Raw genomic sequence first — 19,345 nt, 5'->3', positions numbered from 1 at the left:
GACATGCATCACAGACTGTATAGAAAAGATGCAAGCAGAAAAAAAAAAAAAGGTCTGAATTTCTAGTTTTGACTCTTGTTTGTGTTCATTTTCAAACACTATGGTTCCTTTATGAAAAATGACCAATGACGACATCTGGTACACAATCCTTTAAGCCTGTTTTTATTAAGCAAAGTAAGCATAAGCATGAAGGTGGCCCTACTAACTCGGCAAATCACGTCAAATAAGGATCGTACAACCATCGCAAGAGAAATGGCTGAAAATAAAGAGTGGAATATATGTTACGGAGCAATTAACTCATAAGACTTTGAGGAACAGTGTCGAGAGAAAAGGACCATGTGTAGGTGTCAATGATTGGGTGAGAACTGAAATGTTGATGTCACAAGATCAAACTGTAGAGATTAAGCTATCAGACAATTAATTTGTTGCTTTGTTTTATTTCAATTTTTTTTATGTGATTAAAATGTAGGTGTTCACAACCCAATGACTGACATCAGTCGCTGCATCCATCGTTTTTGTACACGTCTTTACAAAAACTATGTCCTATGTCTTTGACATATAGGCTCGTGAAATTCTTTCACAAAGACGTGAGCCATAGTGGGCGTGTCAGTTCTCTCTCAGCAAGATTAAAACTAGAAAAGGTCATGGAACTTTGTCAATACTTAAAAAAAGAACATATATAAGTGTAATTATGCAAAAGTAGCTAATTTCTAAAGAGAGCAAAGTATTCAGTGAACTCACAGGAAAGGGCTCTTGCCAACTGGCTCCCACTATGGAGGGTCTGATGATGCCAATGTTGAGCTTGTCTTGCTCCTGCTGCACCACGTACTCAGCCAGGGCTTTGGTGTAGGTGTACGTGTTGGGCCTGTCGCCGATGAGCCGTGGCGTTATGTCCCGCACGATGCCATCGTCCATCCACCTGAAGCCAGAGACGTAAAGCTTCAGCACTAAGCACCCATTTACAACATAATTGAGCACTTATTTTGGTGCAGTCTGAGATTTATTATGATAAAAACAATTTTTAAAAACATAGGTAGCAGGTTTGTTTTGCAGAAGAACATTAGAAGGTACAGGTTTATGAAAAAGCAATTTACAGTCCCCAGGTCATGTACGCTTACTACATTTAGACCAGCATTTTAACTCTTTACCCTGTGAATGCTGTAAAGGTCGTCATGTTGTCTTTATGGGAAAAGGAGTTAAGGCGACTTCACCTATAAGCACTGCCAAATAAATGCATGAAATAAAATGCAACGGAAACACTCCATTAGGCAATGTTCTCAAAGTTAAACCAAACCTCTGGTCCTTACACTTGAGCTGATGACAAATCTATGTAGGACGTGGCACTTAAGCTGCTTTAGTCACCCTGCAAGCCGCTATCAACCCATCTCAACCCTAGCACTTCCTTTTCATGCCGTTTCAGACATTAGTGTAATATCTGCTGTCTTTTATCATTAGTTATGCATCTCTGCCTCCCCCGCTCCCCCACAGTGTCTCTTTTGTCCCGTCTTCCTCCCCTCATGCCCAACCAGTCACGGCAGATGGCCACCCCTCCGTGAGCCTGGTTCTGCTGGAAGTTTCTTCCTGTTAAAGGGGAGTTTTTTATTCCCACTTTTGCCACATGCTTGCTCATAAGGGGTCACCTGATTGTTGGGGTTTTCTCTGTATCAAATAAAACACCTTGAGGTAACTGTAGTTGTCCTTTGTTGCTATATGAATCAAATTGAAATTACTGTGACCTTTGATATGTAGGGAGAGTCTTTGTTACTGCTCTTCAAATGCACGTGGAGGTGTTAGTCCTGGACTACATTATGAATATGAACAGTTTAAAAGCAAAGAAAACCTCCTTTCACACGGAAAGGTGTGCATGTTGCCCAACTTTTGCAATAACTTCCATGGCGCAATCTGACAATAAAGCGCTTTTTTTGACAGCCAGTTGGCCAAATGTGTGCACAGGTGTGAAAACAGGCACATAATCATGAAATTCGTGTCTCCACATTCCTGCTTTTATCCCAGTCCAGGTTCACTGCTGAATGTAAGTGAATGGATGAGATCTGTGTTGGTATCGTGCCCAGGGTGGTTTAGGCCCAGCTGGATGTGTTGTGAATGACTGCATTGTTTGTTCGTTCCTCGTAATTACTGGGCTTGATTCTGACACACTCGCCAAGTGATGCAATAGTTTATCCACTCACTATTTATTGATCTTTTGAGCGAACCTTGTTACAATCCCTTGTTTGGGAGGCCCTGTCGCGGTCTCTCCCTTGGTTGCAGCTGTTGCATAAATATGCAACTTCTCTTTTTCTTTGGGATTAATTTCCACATCACATGAATTAACCCCAAGTGGAAGTATTTCTGTGACATGGGTGAACAAAAACATCATCCACTCACTCAAGGGAGTCTATGAGTTTCTTGGGCTCGACGGGCGGCGGGTAGATGACCTCATCAATGTGCTTGCGATTGCAGTTTGCATAGGCGGTGGAGATGTGAATGAAGGCCTCGAGGTGATGCATCTGCTGGGCCAGGCTGAGGAGCTGCTGTGTGGCGATCACGTTGAGCTGCAGGGCGTGTCTGCAGGAGAGGAGAGAGAGATTCATACGGTGTTAAAAAGACTGCACGTCTCTGGGAGTGTGTGTATGTAGATGTGGGAGGAAAGGTCGTGCAAATGAGTCTGTGTGGGAGGGAAAAGTTTGTGTGTGCGTGCTCAGGTTCAGTGTGTGCAGGGAAAGTCGTTGTGTGTGTGTGTGTGTGTTCGTGTTTGCTAGACTACTACTATCTTTGTATTTGCATGTATAAGCGTTTGTTTGCTGACGACTGAGTGTACCATTCAAATATGAATTTGCAAAGGAGCAGGAATTTGCAAAAAAATTCAAGCCGGAGCAGAGTGACACGGCGGGATAGAGAGGCATGAAATCAAACAGAGGAGAGGGAGAGAGAACAAGACTAAATGAGAAGGAGGGGGAAAACATGTATTAGCCTCATCATTTTCGCTCTTTTCATCTTGTAGTACCAGTCATAAAGCCAAGACTGAGCATTACAGCATCTACTGCGGCTCTGAATCGATGCAGAGAACGGTCCTGAACAATGCACGCTAGGGCTGTTCGATATAACGATATATATCGGATGACAATATAGAAACTTCTATCCTTTCATTTTATGCTATCGTTTGTTTCGTGGTGTCGCAAAATAAACTGTTTACGGCAATATTTTTTTCATCGTTTTGATGGTCACTGTAGTGGCTATATTAATTTCTTAAAGTTCTCTCTTTCTCTTATATTTAATATAACCACACTATGGACAGACAAGCGCCTGTTTTTATGCGTTGTGGTTAGCAACAACGACGGTAACACCATCGCCTGTCCGCTTGTTTATGTTCCACATAAACCTTTCACAATAAAGCTCAAGATCCTGTTGAGACTTTTCAAAGTAAACTGAATTACGTGAAAGTGCAGATTAGGATGAGAAGTAAAAAAGAGCCATCAGGTGCTAAAAAATAAACCTTAGACTCAAACTTTAGAACAGGCTTTTCCCCGCAGCACGCTGTGTAATAGAAAACGGCGGCCGTTACAACTTATGTCTAAAAATATAGTTTCATGCATCTGTTAAAACACTGGACTCCAGCTACATGACTCGCAGCTGGAAACGCTTCCCGCAAGACGAGCTGCCCGAGATTCACAGAACTTACAGAAAATGTTACATTTTTGTGATTTATATCGTTATCGGACGACAGAATTCTTATATCGGGATATGAGATTTTGGTCATATCGCACAGCCCTAATGCACGCCGCTTTACACCTGCAAAATCTGGCAAAGTGATAACTTGTTGCTCCTTCTTTTGTTGACTTTCTCTTCTTAAACACAGAGACTATAACCTTATAAATGACGCAGCAGCATTTCACCTCAACAGTCCAAAAGCAGAAACATTTTTTAAAAAAGTGTTTCTCTGAAGACAGAAAAATCCCGAGGACCACAAAATGAGAACAAATGCAGATAGAGTAATGAAGTTATTAATTGCATGATAGTTTAAGAGATTAAATCCCCCCTCCCAATTTAAACCATTGATAAAGTAGAAAATAAACATAAGTAGGGCCTAGCTGGCCATTTATTTATACAAGTCTAATAGATACTGGTCTTATAATGATGAGACAAGTGTTGTAATTAGCAATCCTCTGACTCTATACTGTCTAAAGCTGTTACAGCCTCCTCTTTCTGCTCTCCCTGCAGGGTTCCCTCCAGTAGGAGGCAGTGAGGCTTGTTAGGAGAATACTGGCTCACCTGTGTAGGCCTCCACATAAGCAGCCAGCCACTCATAACACCATGGCACATCTCATTCATCACCACTCTTACCCTGACTTCTCACGCCTCATGTTTATCGCTGCCATCATCTTCATTCTGCCAATGAAATCTATAATTGGCGTCCTCACCTGTCTTGCGTCACCTCTATAAAAAGACTCCATCTCTGGTGAAAGGAAGCACGTGTATCCGACTCAAACTTATGCAAGAATAATCAAGGTGCTGGCCTTTATCGTTTTAAAAATGTTTTCTTAAAGAGATGACAACAACAAAATCCTAACTGCCAGAAGAAGAAGAAACAAAAACAACTCAACCCACATGTGATTGATAATCCTCCTGTAGGCCACCCACACAACACATTTCACTTTATAAACCTCAGCCCTCAGCTGTGGATGTGCGTCAGCTCTGCAGCAGAACTACAACAACATACAGAGTCCATTTTGCCTAGAGCAAAGACGAGAAACGCTGTGGTCAGTTTCAACAGACACTGCATGATTCTCCGGCTCAGCGTGGGTGTCGATCACGAGGTCGCGGGAGAACCGAGAGGCAAAAAGCTGTGGGCGAACGGTCCAGTGGCACGAATCAGGTGCGGTCAGGCTGTTGGCAGCGGCAGGACGATGAAGACTGCGGTGGCGATCACCCGGTGAGCTTTTGAGTGCTGTGGGGGCGTGTCATCACCCCTCCATCTTCTGGGACCATATGCAGGGCGTCACGCCAGCGGGACTACAGGGGGAAGATGGAGGCACCACTGCGCCCCTTCCTGCTCCTGACTCATCACCCATCTGTCTTTGCAGTTATGACTCAGATGCAACAACTACAGACCAGTATAGGCACTCATCAGAAACTACCAGCTATTGAGATCTGCTGACTGTGGAGGCCCTTTGAGTACAGCGTTCAAGACACTGAAGACGGTCCAATGTGGTCATAAAGCGATGGACATGGTCAGCGACAATACTCAGGCAGGCTGTGGTGTTTGAAGAGTGAATAACTGGTGCTATGGGTCCAAAGTGCCGAATGATTCATGCTCTCATGTTGTTTACAACAAATTCTTATCCTAACACCTGAATGTTGCTGCTCAGACGCTTCTTCTATTGTCCCAGTTTTCGTGGGCCAGTGTGAATTGTAGACCCAGTTTCCTGTCCTTAGCTGACAGGAGTGGCACACTGTATGGTCTTCTGCTGCTGTAGCAGCAGGGTTCAATGCGTTTTGTGTTCCGAGATGCTATTCTGCATATTTGGTGGTTATTCGAGTTACTATTTCCTTCCTATCCGCTTGAAGCAGTCTGACCAGTCTCCTCTGTCATCAACAAAGCTTTCACAAAGCTCACTGGATATTATCTGTTTCAGACAGTTGTCTGTAAGGGTCACGGTCCTTTAGAGAAAAGCTCGAGTTAGCAAACAAAAGAAACTCCCAGCTGCTGATTTTTACTCATATGAAGCCACCGAGGTTATAAGACTTCAAAGTAATAATCTTAGAATAAAATCACTTTAAGGGTTTTTGTAGAATTTGTTTATCGGATAATTTTCCTAAATTTCAAGAGTCGTTTAATATCTGCTTAATGCTTAGACTGCCCCAAGTATTATCATTACTACTGTACATTTTATCAGTACTTCTCTGAAGCACAGAACTGTGTATTGATAAAGTGACAGATCGATGAATCAATATTAAATCACTAGCAGCTCTAATATTAACACTCAGTGCTGCTTTCTTCTTTAAAAAGGCCACTTCACCCCAAAAATCAAACATATATTTTCCTCTTATGGCTTTCTTGCAAGTTCATTTAAAACTACAATGTCAGGAAGCAAGCTAGCAGCTACCTGACATTGTAGTTCAGCCGAGGGGAGGATACCATGAATGTTTACATCCTGTCACAGCTCATTACGAAGAAGAACCTCTACCCAAGGGTAGAGGGGCACTTGTTTCTGCACACTTCCTGGTAACCAGGTCATGATTTCTAGAAATTTTAACCCACTGCGCAGAACATTATAGGGTGAAAATCTCTCTTTACTCACAGATTACCTTAGTTTGATCAATCTTATGATAAATAGAAATAAGTTTCAAGTTAAAACCAGCTTTCAATAAATAGCAATGATCCTTTAAGTGTGGATAAAGACTTGCACAGGATGAAGACCAGCTGAGGTGTCGGGCTGAAAAGCCCTGGACTGACTCTCGAGCCTTAAGCAGACTCTTCTGATTTATGGCCTCTGCACTGCTTACAAGGCTGCCGGTCACCAGACAAGAATAATGACTCTGAGATGACAAAAAGGGGAGGCGTGAGTAAAAAACCCAGTGAAGTCATATGAAGAAATAAAAGAAGAGAGAAGATAAAGGCCACTGAGAGAGAAAGATACAGAGACAGAGAGAGACTAAAGCACTAAGAGATCGATATGAATCGGTGTGCAGCTCAGTGCAGTGCAGCAGTCCTAACTGAGCTGTCACTCAAACTGGCCCGCCTCTGAACACCCATCTTCAGGGAGCTTTTAAAGAGCAGCACTACACCACGTCAGACAAATGATCTACCTCCACTCATCCATGCACACGGAGGCTGCAAACACACTGAAGGGGCGGCCTCACTCGCTTATCTTGGGAGGAATTTCCCTGCTTAAAAGAAGCTAAAACTGAAGATCTAATCTATGAATACCGGGATCATCACGTGGGGTCAACATGTGTGTAATCAGACTTACAAAATCCCAAAAATGCAGTGCAACTGAAAGTGTCCAGACACAAGCTATAAGCAGGAATGCCAATCATTCTTCTCTTTTCGGTTTCTCGGCTCATCCGTTTCACTCTGCAGATAATTTTTTACATGAAGGATCCAGTGCAGTCCAGGCTGGGCATTTGTACAGCAAGACAAAGAAAGCTGCACACCATGTTTGTATATTTTTACACAAGCTTGCAGGCTCAGGCCCAGTCTATACAAATGGCTTCCCTGCCGCCTCCCAGCTATGACCAACTGACCTCAGACCAGACCTCACCGGCCTAGGCTGCCGGGGGCTTCCCATAATGGACTGTTTCTTCTTCACTCCCTCTGTGTTTATACAGGACTCTGGATTTAATCATTAGATATTAATAATCTCTGGCTCTCAGACACAGTGAGTCTTTTGTCCGGTCTTCCTCCCATCACCCTATAACCAGTCACGACAGATGGCCGCTCCTTCCTGAGCCTGATTCTTTCAGATGTTTCTTCCTGTTAAAAGGGAGTTTTTCCTTCCGACTTTTGCCAAGTGCTTGCTCATACTGGGTCGTCTCATTGTTGGGGTTTTCTCTGTATTATTGTCGGGTCTTTTGGTGAACAGGATTCGAACATTATAGGACGGATCGTTGTTGCTTATGACAGGAAGTTACAGGTATGACTAGTCGGAGGAGAACATCAACACATTATCTAAAGGAGCACAACATAACGAGGTCATCACAGTGCTCACATCAGAATTCAACAACTCTACATTCAGCAAAGCTCCTCATAGACCAGTAACGAGCGAGACGTCCTCACTGGGACGTTGGAGCCTCTGAAGACTGACCGGCTATCTTAATACCGACTCAACACTGACTGAATCGCATCCTACCAACACTCCGAACATGCCACGACTCCCTGAGTAAAATAGGAACCATCTATTTTCTTATAGGTGATTTTACAAACTCGTAGAAACGGTTGATTTCTCCACACCCTCATCCTGCTCCACTTCCTCTTTGCGTCATGTCAATGAAACATTACCGTCATGCTCATTGAATTGCACATCCTCTGGAGTGCACCCTCTCAACAGCAAGTTCCTGCTACAAGCAACATTTACTCAGCAATAAAGACACCTTGCATAAAGTGGAACAGGATTGTAATGAGGTGTAATAATGAAACAAAGCAGCAGGAGTCTGTGTGTTCATTGTGTTGGAAAAAAAAATAAATAAAAAAATGGATGAAATGCACGTGGTCCTCACTTGAGCGGCTCATCGAAGCGGATGGTGGCGGCGCAGTGGAAGACTATGTTGATGCAGGTGGTGAGCTTCTCCACATCCTCTGGGCTGATGGCCAGGCCCGGCTGCGTCAGCTCGCTGCTGATTGGGATGATCTTCTGGTGGAAATCGGGGTTTTCCTCCCTCACACGGTCGAAAAGCTGCCAGACAAAACAGAAATCACTAAAGGAAAGACTTTTATGTCTTAGCTAATTCATCAGCAGCGTTCAAATAATCGAACATTTAAATGCCATATACATTTTTCTTAAACTTGAAGAAGGCTGTGCTTTCTCGTAAGATGTGGACATTGGCATTGCATTGATGCTGTGTACGAAGTGAGCTGTATAAACAAACTTTGCTTATAGCTGTCAGGGAGAGAAGAACTATTACAGTCGACTCAAACACTAAAACACCATGGCAAGGAACGCAAATGTACTTTGCATAATCGCTTCAGGTGAGGAGATTGTTCTGATGCAAATGACCTGTACATTTTCATTTCACCAAAGCAGCGATAGTCAACGTGGACGAGATAAGACCGGTCAGACTGGACTGTTTAGAATCGCAACTTAACTCAAAATGTGGAAACGGCACATAGAAAGGAAAGCAAACAGACTGAAAAGTAAACTCACCTCATGAGTAGTAATGTTGTATTAGAGTGCATCTGTTTTAACAGGGTGGACCTAGTAACTCTCATTTTGCTGCTCTACCTTATTGAAAGCTACTAAAATAAAAGGAAAGATGCGTCCAATTGAGTTTCAAAGCAGCATTAATTCCAATTATAATCATGACAGTTAATCGATAAATGAGCTCTGTGAATTGACTATGAAGTCTTAATTAAAGGTGCCTTTTTTCACTAATGAATGGCTTCAACTAAAAGAAGATGGGACTAGGTGTTAAGCCAGGTAGGCTACAGATGTGAGAGCAGAGAGAGAGAAAAAAAAAAAAAAAAAAGTAGCGTGCCTGCCATCGACCAATGAGATTTATCCATCTGTGCCATGAGTCACACTGTGGAGTGTTTCTTGATAAATGTCTCAAAGTAAACACGGGTCAGTGAGTCAGCTTGCAAAAGTAATCTACTCTCTAAAGAAAGGAATTCACTCCCCGTTTTATACAAAAACACTATCAGGGCTGTAAACCTCTGACCTGTATCTGACAGGGCCATTTGTGCCGCTGTTCGCCGCGCTCTGCTGTACATTCATGCTGAAACGCAAACCCTACTCGTGTTATTCCACCTGTTTACGCTGCCGTTCGCCGACTTCGTGCCGGAGAAAATATTCCAACATGGAGGCGGGGATTATGTGAAGTCTCATCTAGATTTACCGGCTCGTGTATCACACGCCGTTCGCTGCCCGACACCCTGCAGAGAGCTAAGCATGTCAAGCCAATGTTTGAGTCAGGAGATGCTTCCCAAAGGCAGCGGAGTCAGATGTCATGCATTTATCTGTGCAGCTCCTACCAGGAAATTTGGCTTTGCCTTGCTGCACAGAGCAGCTGTGTTCAAAAGGCCTTTCACAGACAGATATTAAAGGATGAGAAGGAGAAAAGAAGGGGAGTGAGAGGGGAAGTGAAGGGATTGGCATCAAAACGCGTGCGCTCTGTTATGGAAGTGCCGCACTGTGTGTGTCAGCTGTCCTAAAAGCAGAGATCTCTCGCTTAGAGGACAGAAGTTGACTTAAACAGCTCTTTACAGTCATGCTCTGTATCCTCATCAATCCCTTGCTTTTTAATGGCACCCTACTCGCTCCCAATACTGTACACCATACTGCCCATATTAGGAACGAGCCCGCATGTACAGTATGCACTGTCATAACATCTGAGAGAAAGGGGTGGGGTTGGGGGGGTGTAAGGGATTTTCTCCATGCTCATGTAGAGCCGTTATTATTATGTAATGAAAAGTAACAGCGTTATCTCCCTCTGCTCGAGGCCAACAGCTGGTAGTAACGGAGTCTGCAGGGAGCAGGAGCAGAGGAAAAGATTCTGTGTGCAGCTTTCTCCAAAAAATATCAGCACTGCAAAAACTGTCCTTTCTGTGCTGCATGATTCAAGGAGCCGCCTTTTTTGGTTTTTCCTTGAACACAAATATAACAAAAACTGAACTTTCCCCAAGTGCTTATGCTCTGCTCTACTCGCATGTGATGAGGCTCAAGGGTAGCTGTCATCAGCTAAAAGAGCTCCGGCGGTAGGACAACGTATTCACAGCTCTGACACTTAAAGAAAGAAGTGTTAAAACTCCAACAAGTGTTTTCACAAATGCCGCCCAAGCACACGCAAAATTTACAGTGCAACTGTGGCTTGATGAGATTTGCAACATTTCTTCAGGCTAAAACCACGTTAGCAACCCAGCAACTGAAAAAGGGTGAGTAATTTCCTCCATCCTCTGACCACAAACGGTGCAGAGCATGACGAACATAACAGTATGTAAGCTGATATTCTTGATATAACACAGACAGTGCAGAAAGACTAAACTGATGAGGTTACTGCTTGCCAACTTTAAACAATATATAACAAGCTATATAATGATAGTAAAGCTGCCATTTCTCCACATCAGAAGTAGCCATCTGGGCATCTCACTAGGATGCCTCATTGGACACCTCCTAGGTGAGGGCTTTAAGGAATGTAGGGACCCTGGGGGAAGTTCCAGGATATACAGGAGAGATTATTAATACTGCTAGCTTGGGAACGCCTCATTCTCCAGAAGAGTGGACATATTGAATGTTGAATGTGGAACTGCCAGGAAGGAGGAAAAGAGGAAGACAACAGAGAAGATTCATGGGTGTAGTGAAAAATGACATGAGTGTCACAGAGAGGACACTGGGGATAAGATGAGATGGAGGCAGATGATCTACTGAAGAAGAAGGCAAGTATTTCCTGGTTAACAGTTATCGCAGATATCGGCGCATCTCCAATATTTATACTTAAAATACTACTGTTCTTTGAAAACTAAGTTTATTTTAAAAGAAAGTGAGTGCAGCTTTTATGTGTAACAGTCCTCATCCTTCCCATAGTTTATGATTTGCAGTAGAGCTTCCTGTGATGTTCTGGATGATCTCTTAAGAGACAAGTGCCACTTTGTTGCGACAGCCCCGTCCTGACTTCACCCTACCAGCACACGTAATAAAATAAAAATAGGGAAATACAGCATTTACTCAACAGCATACGTTTATCAACTTACTGGCAAAGTCCGCCTGCAAAACATAGCTCAGATTTTCTTTGGCAAAACGAGAAACGAGCTGCCAGGAACAAAGAAAGCCTCCTCTACATTTGAACTCGTAGTAGGTGAGCAGGTACACAAGCAGCTCTGAGCAAGAAGCTTCTTCTTTCTCTCCCAGCTGCTCACTTCTCTCTTATCTGGTTGTGTGAAACTGTACTCTCTGCTACACACAGAAATGCAGTCTCCATGCACTACACAATCAGTATGCACATTTAAAAAGGATTAAATGAATAAATATTACATTTTGTCGTGCACTCTGACTACAGCTCACCAAATCATGGCACGTGCAGATCACTGAAGCACTTGTAACCCAAAGTTAAACTACAGAAAAAGCCAGAACGGAGAAAGAGCATCAGGGTCAAAAGGGTGAAAGAGGGCGTACAATGTGAGCTTCAGAGAGCTCTTTGTTACAGGCGCAGGCAGAGAATGGCATTGTGGGATTGAGGCCCTGCTTTGTAAAAAGCTCTCTGGGCGATAAGTGGCCTGTGCCAGCCTTCCACTGCACGTATTTACCACTGCACCCTTCTCCAACTCACGGGTGTTAGTGAGCAAACCGCCTTGTACAGGAAGACAATAGCCCACCAGTTTGGAGGATGCTGTGAGGGTGGGGGTGGGTGTTGGAGGGTGAAACATCACCACAGCCAAGTGTTTCAGTGCTGCATCCTGAAACAAAGTCATGGCCTTGAACAAGCAGCAGTTTCAGAAGTATAAAGTAACTCCTTTGGTTTAACGCACAGGTCTGAATGTGGTCATCACCTGTACTTCCAGTGCAATCGAGTGTCATTTTGTAGACCCAAAGGGCAATAAATCCTCCATCAAGAGTGCTTCAAGCAGCCACTGTGTGGACTTTCACAGAAACCCAACACTAATGGCACTTTCCTTTCAGCCCACCAAACCGAGATGCCATTTGAACAGCCTCACTTCTCGCTAACTGCCCTTTAACTCCACTCTTCTTGCGTGTTTTTTTTTTTTACTGGACCCTTCACACAGACCATTTCCTCGATTCTCCAGGAACAAAAAAGTTCAAAGAGAGCTGCACAAAATGAGCAAAAAGACGACACACAAAAGCTGTGAGATCATTGGCGATGTCTCAGACTGTTATGCTGCCAAAATGTCAGGTAACAATGGGACACAGCACAAAGCAGAGCTAATGATAGGTATGCTTTGCACGCTTCAGGTCCAACGTGACCTCCTGAGAGGCTGGTGGCCCCGGCAGCAAACCAGAAGAGTCATAATGCTTTTAAACAAAGTCCCACATTTCTTTCTTCCTCTTTGTCTTTCTTATATCAGACCTAGGAGTGTAATTTCTGTAATTTTTCTAAAGCCGGCACCTCAGTTTTGTTTACATGCAGCTCTTCTGCACTTTGAATGAGTGACAGTACATATAAAAACATCCTGTTTGGTCACCTAGGTGACAATACATCCTGTCACCGCCTGTTGTCTTTGTTCCCCAACACGTTTTCCAGCACGGCTTCCACAACAAATGCATGCAATACCCTGAATGTTTTCAATGCTTCCGTCAGACACAGGGTTGCATAACCTTGCTGGCTTCATCAGTCTTTTCATCCCTGCAGCATGCAACAGTCCCCCTGTGGATGCATCCTGCTGCTGTCTGATACAAAATAAAAGTTTCATAAGATAATTTTCTTTTTAAAATTAAATTGACTTTTTTTTTTTCTTCAGTTGGATCTCGTCAGAAGTCTATTTGTAAAGTAAAACTTCATTTCTGATCCTCACAAAAGTGCAAAATAACGGGCGGCTGGCTTAGCCTCAACTTTATATCGGCAAGAAAGTTTGAAATGCACTGCACAGCTGGTTCTATGGACAACGAATGGGAAGCATAGAGCAGATATTTTGATATTAGCTTGACTGCTTTGAAACCTGCACATGTAGGTTACTCAGAGGTCATCAGATTAATGGAAAAGAATGTGTGTGTTTGAAAGGAGATAAAGACAGGGGTACACAGCTACTGCCTAATGCCTCTCCATCTTTAATCAGTAAACAAATTCAGTTTCTTGACCTCGAGCCAAGACTCACATTCATGGAACCCTTCTCTTTTAATCTGTTCATTTGTAGCACCTTTCCCCGCCGACTACCTGAGACGACCATACCGGGTAGTTTATATTAGCCGGGGAAGCTCTACCACAACGTGTTAGAAAGAAGCAATTAATGTATCTGTACCTCCAGTGCCGACCTCCATTTCCTGGCATGCACTGACTAAATTAGTCAAATAATAGGATACTCGCACAAACCAAATCTCCTCCTGGGCTGTCAACAAAAGGTTCTAGATAGGGTGAAGGATGCTGAATAACCATCATTATATTTCCAGATACCAGTGAGGTTCCCCTCTCTCCCGTCTGCCTCAGTGACAACACCCGCGGTAAGGATGAAGCGCTGAGCCTGGGGAGAAATCAGAAATGCAAGGACTCTCATGGGAAGCTGTGAAGGAGGACAGATGTGTCTAACCCTCCTGAAGCTCTCAGCAAATTAAGGAAAAAAAAAATGGGTTCATTTCCAATCGTCTCCCGTGATATAAAACATACATTTTACAATCCTGTGTCACAACACATTTCAGCACACTCCTCCTCACAGTTAAAAACAAAACAAAACAGAAAACCCCCCCAAAACAATACCTGCCGTTTCAGAAATACCGCCTTAATAACGATTAGCTTTTTCTGGGTACCTGGCACCAAGATACCAAAAAATAGTTGATGAAAATAGGTGGAACAAGGTAAATGCAGGAGGGAGAGTTCTGGTTTACCTGGCAGCAAATGCCGCCTTTACAAGGCTTTATATTTCACGACTTGCTTAAGAGAGACAATACCCATTCTCTCTATTCAGCCATCTCATCCAACTGATCACGATTTGTGGGGAACAGCTCACTAAAGCAAAGTAATGAAAATGGAGGGTTTTCTCATGCCTGTGCTTACGTCGTACACTCAACTGAAGCGATCAATACGAGGGCAGTAATCAAGTCTGCGGTGACAGCAAATGCAGAGTTTCTGGGCTTGGAGTTCGGGAGGCCGCTGGCTTCCAGTCTTTAAGACAATGACCTCCTGCTGAGCGAAGGGGAATTTTATTACCCTCCAAGAGCAAAAGGAGAGACATAAGCAAGATTGTGTGCGCTGCTTGCTTTTCTGCCCATATTAAATGCTGCAGATAATTAGCTGTGCTCTCTTACCATTTATAAATGCCAAGTTCACTTGATAATTAATTCCAGCACTCCCCTCCTCAGCGTTAACTCTTTGTGCTTGCCACAGGAAAGCCCATCATTGTTTGAGTACCGGATTTACAGCAGTCTGGTGCCACCAATCTACAAGGCCTCTCTGGACCTTTTATAGTTTTGCTCAGGCAGTAAAAGGTCAGAGTGACATTAGCTCAAAACAAATCTCATTGCATTCGCAGCCATTTGCACTCTGCTTTTATGCAGAAAGAATGTGATCATTAACCACATGAGATGCACTGGATTAGACAAATGATGTCCGATTTGAGTCAATAGTCATAGTAATGATTTATTAGGTGCACCTGCTCAGCGACTCATTAATGCAAATATCTAATCAACCAATCATATGGCAGAAACTCAGTGCATTTAGGCATGCAGACACGGTCAAGTCGACCTGCTGAAGCATCAGAATGGGAAACAAAGGAGAACAGATAACCACAGTGATAAATAACCCAAGCACCACTCCCGTCAGCTTGCTTTACCCACTATCTGGGGACCACTGGGCATCACCATCATGCCAAAGCTCAAATCCTGAACATTACCATTAGTTCACGGCTCTCAAATGGCCTCGACAGCCAGCAGATCTCAATCCTGTAGATCACCTTTGGGATGTGATGGTGCAATGCAGCTGTGTGATGCTATCATGTCAACATGGACCAGAATCTGAGGAAGACTTCCAGCACCTTGTTGAATCTGTGACATGACTATGAAAAGGCAGTTCTGAAAGAAAAGTGGGCCGAATCTCTTACAAACAATAAAGTGACGTTAAATATTTCGTTTGAAGACATTCTTTTTGAAGAATGTGGATCGCCAACAACTGTGTATATTATTTCCGTCTACTATTAAAATATCATCTTTAAGGCAACACGTCAGAAACTAGGTTCTTTCACACTGATCTGAGGGTGTTTCCGAGGACAAAACCGCCTCTCTGTGACCCTCTCTGCCCCTTTAATGACAGGAAACAGGATTGCATTCATCTCGACCCGACCAAATCTGAAACCATGTGTTTTCGTTCTTTAGTTAAGCCCCATTTGTTGACTTCACTTGCCTCCAGCTGTTCATACAATATTAAAAAGCCTTGATTCATGATTTGATTCTTTAAATACTTCAGGGTTATTTTTCTTTCAAGGATGAGATACAGAACATAAAACACATTCTCAGACTAGGGCTGTTCGATATAACGATATATATCGGATCACGATATAAAAACGTCTATCGTTTCATTTTACGCTATTGTTTGTTTTGTGGTGTGGCGAAATAAACTGTTCACGGCAATATTTTTTTCATCTTTTTGATGGTCACTGTAGTGGCTATATTAATTTCTTAAAGTTCTCTCTTTCTCTTATATTTATTATAAACACACTATGGACGGACAAGCGCCTGTTTTTATGCGTTGTCCTTAGCAACAATAACGATAAAACCATCGCGTGTCCGATTGTTTATTTTCCACATAAACCTTTCAGAATAAAGCTCAAGATCCTGTTGAGACTTTTCAAAATAAACCAAATCACGTGAAAGAGTATGCAGAGTATTTACGGATGAGAAGTAAAAAAAGAGCCGTCAGGTGCTAAAAAATAAACCTTAGACTCAAACGTTAGAACAGGCTTTTCCCCGCAGCACGCCATGTAATAAATACTCAAAGAAAACAGCGGCCATTACAACTTATGTCTAAAAATGTATCGTTTCATGCATCTGTTAAAACATTCGACTCCAGGTACACGACGCCCAGCTGGAAACACTTCATGCAAGTCGAGCTGCCCGAGATTCACAGAATTTTCGGAAAATTTTAAGTTTTTGTGATTTATATCGTTATCGGACGATAGATGTCTTAAATCGGGATATGAGATTTTGGTCACATCGCACAGCCTTATCTCAGACAGACATAAAAGTTGGCTAACAGACACAGATACCAGCTGTATAACAGCCTAATAAAATACCTGAATTTCATTCATCAAAACTGAAGCACAAACTTACTGGACATTAACATTTTAACTAATTAATTCTAGTAAAAATACTCCAAAAGACATCAACACTACAAATAGAGACTTGAGGTATGGTTCAGGGACTAATGGTGCAGCCGGTGTTGGGACACCTGAGAGAATACACCCACTAACTTTAAGCCAACAATCTGTTGAGGTAGGAACAGGAAACTGAAGACGTCTGGAAGCAGCCACATGTGGCACCTCCAGGGACTGCAGTTCTCAACACTTTCAGCCTCACAGAAACATGGCGTTTCAGGTAGTCAGGTAGTCTCCCTCCACATACATCTGTGGAACACTGAGCAGGGCTGAAACAAGCTCCGGAAGAACACCCCCTCTTCCCAAACGGCTTCACCAGCAACCTTTATTATGCTGGTCTGTTTCATAAACTTGACTTAATTTGTGGACTAACTACATGCAATCCTTTTCGTTCTCTCTCGAGGGAGGAGTGTTAGAGCTTTAGGTCACCTCATTCTGTTTGCCTAATTCATGCTATTGCACGACAAACAACCACAGAGGAACAAATGGCATGCTGAAGGCCAGACTAGCTGCCATATCATGTGCTCTAAATAGTCATCTCTTTGCAGGAGTCAGAGCAGCAAATGCCAAGTCACTGCACGCACCTTCATCCTTAGATTGCTGTTTAAACATACACACCTCAACACACCTTAAACACACTGCAATGCACACTGGCACACATTAAGTGAAGGATTTAGCTAATAAGCACTAAATCAGGAATTAACATTGGGAAACAGGATAAGAACAGGCTGACGTTTCCCCGGGGAGCGATAGATAGATGCTACAGATGCTGGCAGCTGGCACGAATTTCATGCCCAGCTCCACAAGTGAAGCCCAGGGTTGCCCGTCAGGGACAGCAGCAATCAATGAAACTTGAATATTTATACTGCTGGAAAGATCACCTGGCTGTGGATGCAAACAAGAGGAAATCAATACAACAGTGCAGTTATATTAGATCAAAGTGTAATAATGGGTAAACGACTGAAAACCACAGAGAAGGGAGAGGACCTCATCCATAGTCACGGCTGTTTTCACATTGACATTTAATTTGTAAAAAACGAAATAGTGTCACACTTTTGTTACTTGTGTTTCACAGAGCTCAGTACTTTGGCATCACAGACAATGATAATCTTTATGCTGGTATCTATAATGGATCATATCCGTAAGCACGTGTTAATACTCGAATACTTTTTTCGCTCCACGCATACTCGGGTGTGACCATTTCCATGACGTGTCTTAAGCGGAGGTATTTCAGGCATCTTATCATACATCAAGCAGTGATGCACTACATTCATACTAATAACTCTCTTTATGTTCAAGTCTGGGCAGCTTCACAATGACGCAAGTCAGCCTGCCGTAATTGCAACGTCTCTAAACATTCCAACTCCTTCCTGAAGTGCCTCCAGATGAACCTAATGCAGGCAGAACGTTTATGATCATTTAGAGCCATCTGTGCTCCAGCTGCCACACTGATCAGTGAACAGCCTCTCCAGCATGACTACAGAGCCCCCCCCCCCCGGTTACAGGATCCTGCCTTGTCGGCTAAATTCCAGAAGACCCCAGTTCCTACCGCAAGCATTCCACTTTCCACCTCTTCAGCTGACAGCCCAGCACATCCTTCACAGTTACAGAGCTGGTTCTGCAGTGTGCTGTAAAGCCTCAAACACTATGACTAGGCTTCAACAGCCTGCTAGTGGGTGGGAAAAGCATGCCACAGAGCAGGAGAGAGGCTTTTTTGTACCCAAAGGCCTACTTATCAAGTGCCTGACATGCCATTCGGCACCCGGTACCGCAGAAAGAGCTGCAGTCATCCAAATGTTTTCAGTGAATCAAAGAAGCCTCAGCGCAGACAGAAACAGAGAGAGACAGAGCTTAAATGTCAGAGTCGGAGCAGCGGAGAAGCACAGAAACAATGAGATTCCTATCGGTTTGTCCTTTTCCTGCTCGGGGCAGCTCATCTGATTGCATCCTTTGAAAAACACAATGGGACAGATCTCTTGGCCGTTACCTAGCAACAGGTGGTAAGAAAAGATACTGGCCTGGTTTGAAGGAGGAGAAGAGAGGCTACTTGAGAGACGAAGCGGTTCGCCTTCATGAATTATCCCAAATCTGAACAGAATAATACTGACCCGAGGACTTGCATGAATACCAATTAGTAGTTGAAGCTTGGTCATGGAAACTTCTGAATGCAGACTGAGCATGAGCGAGCCTGCGGTTGGCAGAGCATCAAGCAGTGACCTGATAGCAGACACTAATAGACGGATGCCAAAACCAATGAAAAACCTGATGGCAGGGGAAATACTGCAAACACAAGTGGGAGATGTGTTAAAAATAATAAAAAAATCTGATTGTACACAAACAATTTACAACATTATATTTCCTTTTATTGATTTTTTATTTTTTTTTAATTTGCCTGCATGGTGCTGCTGTGTGACACAGATCTGCTAGTGCGGCTTTGTGGGGTTTCCCAGTGACTCCTCCAGGACTTGTTCTTCATACAAGGCTTCACTAATCCAGCTTAATGAATCCTCATTAGGCTGAAATTGTCTTGGAAACTTCCATTCAGCTAATTTGGCAGCAGTAAAGAATCAAACTGGCACATTATGATGACTGACAGATTTCATTAAAGAAAAAAAACATGTATACAAAAGGTGGACGACTGGACAGCTTCCCAAAACACAG

At 43.3% G+C, this 19,345-nt stretch overlaps 1 protein-coding gene across 4 annotated transcripts in view; it reads right to left on the bottom strand.

Moving 5' to 3' along the window:
- The window catches only part of LOC146689529 (fatty acyl-CoA reductase 1), a 65,910-nt gene that overhangs the window by 12,372 nt on the left and 34,193 nt on the right, over nucleotides 1–19,345 (bottom strand). For 3 of the 4 annotated variants that reach the window (XM_085436587.1, XM_085436585.1, XM_085436586.1), the window contains exons 3-5: nucleotides 8,218–8,393; nucleotides 2,386–2,565; nucleotides 742–919 (exon numbers count right to left, since the gene is read on the bottom strand). In XM_085436587.1, coding sequence (XP_085292713.1) covers nucleotides 742–919; nucleotides 2,386–2,565; nucleotides 8,218–8,393 — 534 coding nt within the window. Of the gene's footprint in view, nucleotides 1–741; nucleotides 920–2,385; nucleotides 2,566–8,217; nucleotides 8,394–18,233; nucleotides 18,355–19,345 lie in introns of those variants that run through there. The other variant, XM_085436588.1, reaches the window with a different exon arrangement.

Source organism: Copadichromis virginalis, linkage group LG17 (genome assembly GCF_057382275.1).
Source record: "Copadichromis virginalis isolate Kocher_CV1m ecotype Utaka linkage group LG17, C_Virginalis_male_GT1.1, whole genome shotgun sequence".
Lineage (NCBI taxonomy): Eukaryota > Metazoa > Chordata > Actinopteri > Cichliformes > Cichlidae > Copadichromis > Copadichromis virginalis.
This window is presented reverse-complemented; position numbering and strand designations above follow the sequence as displayed.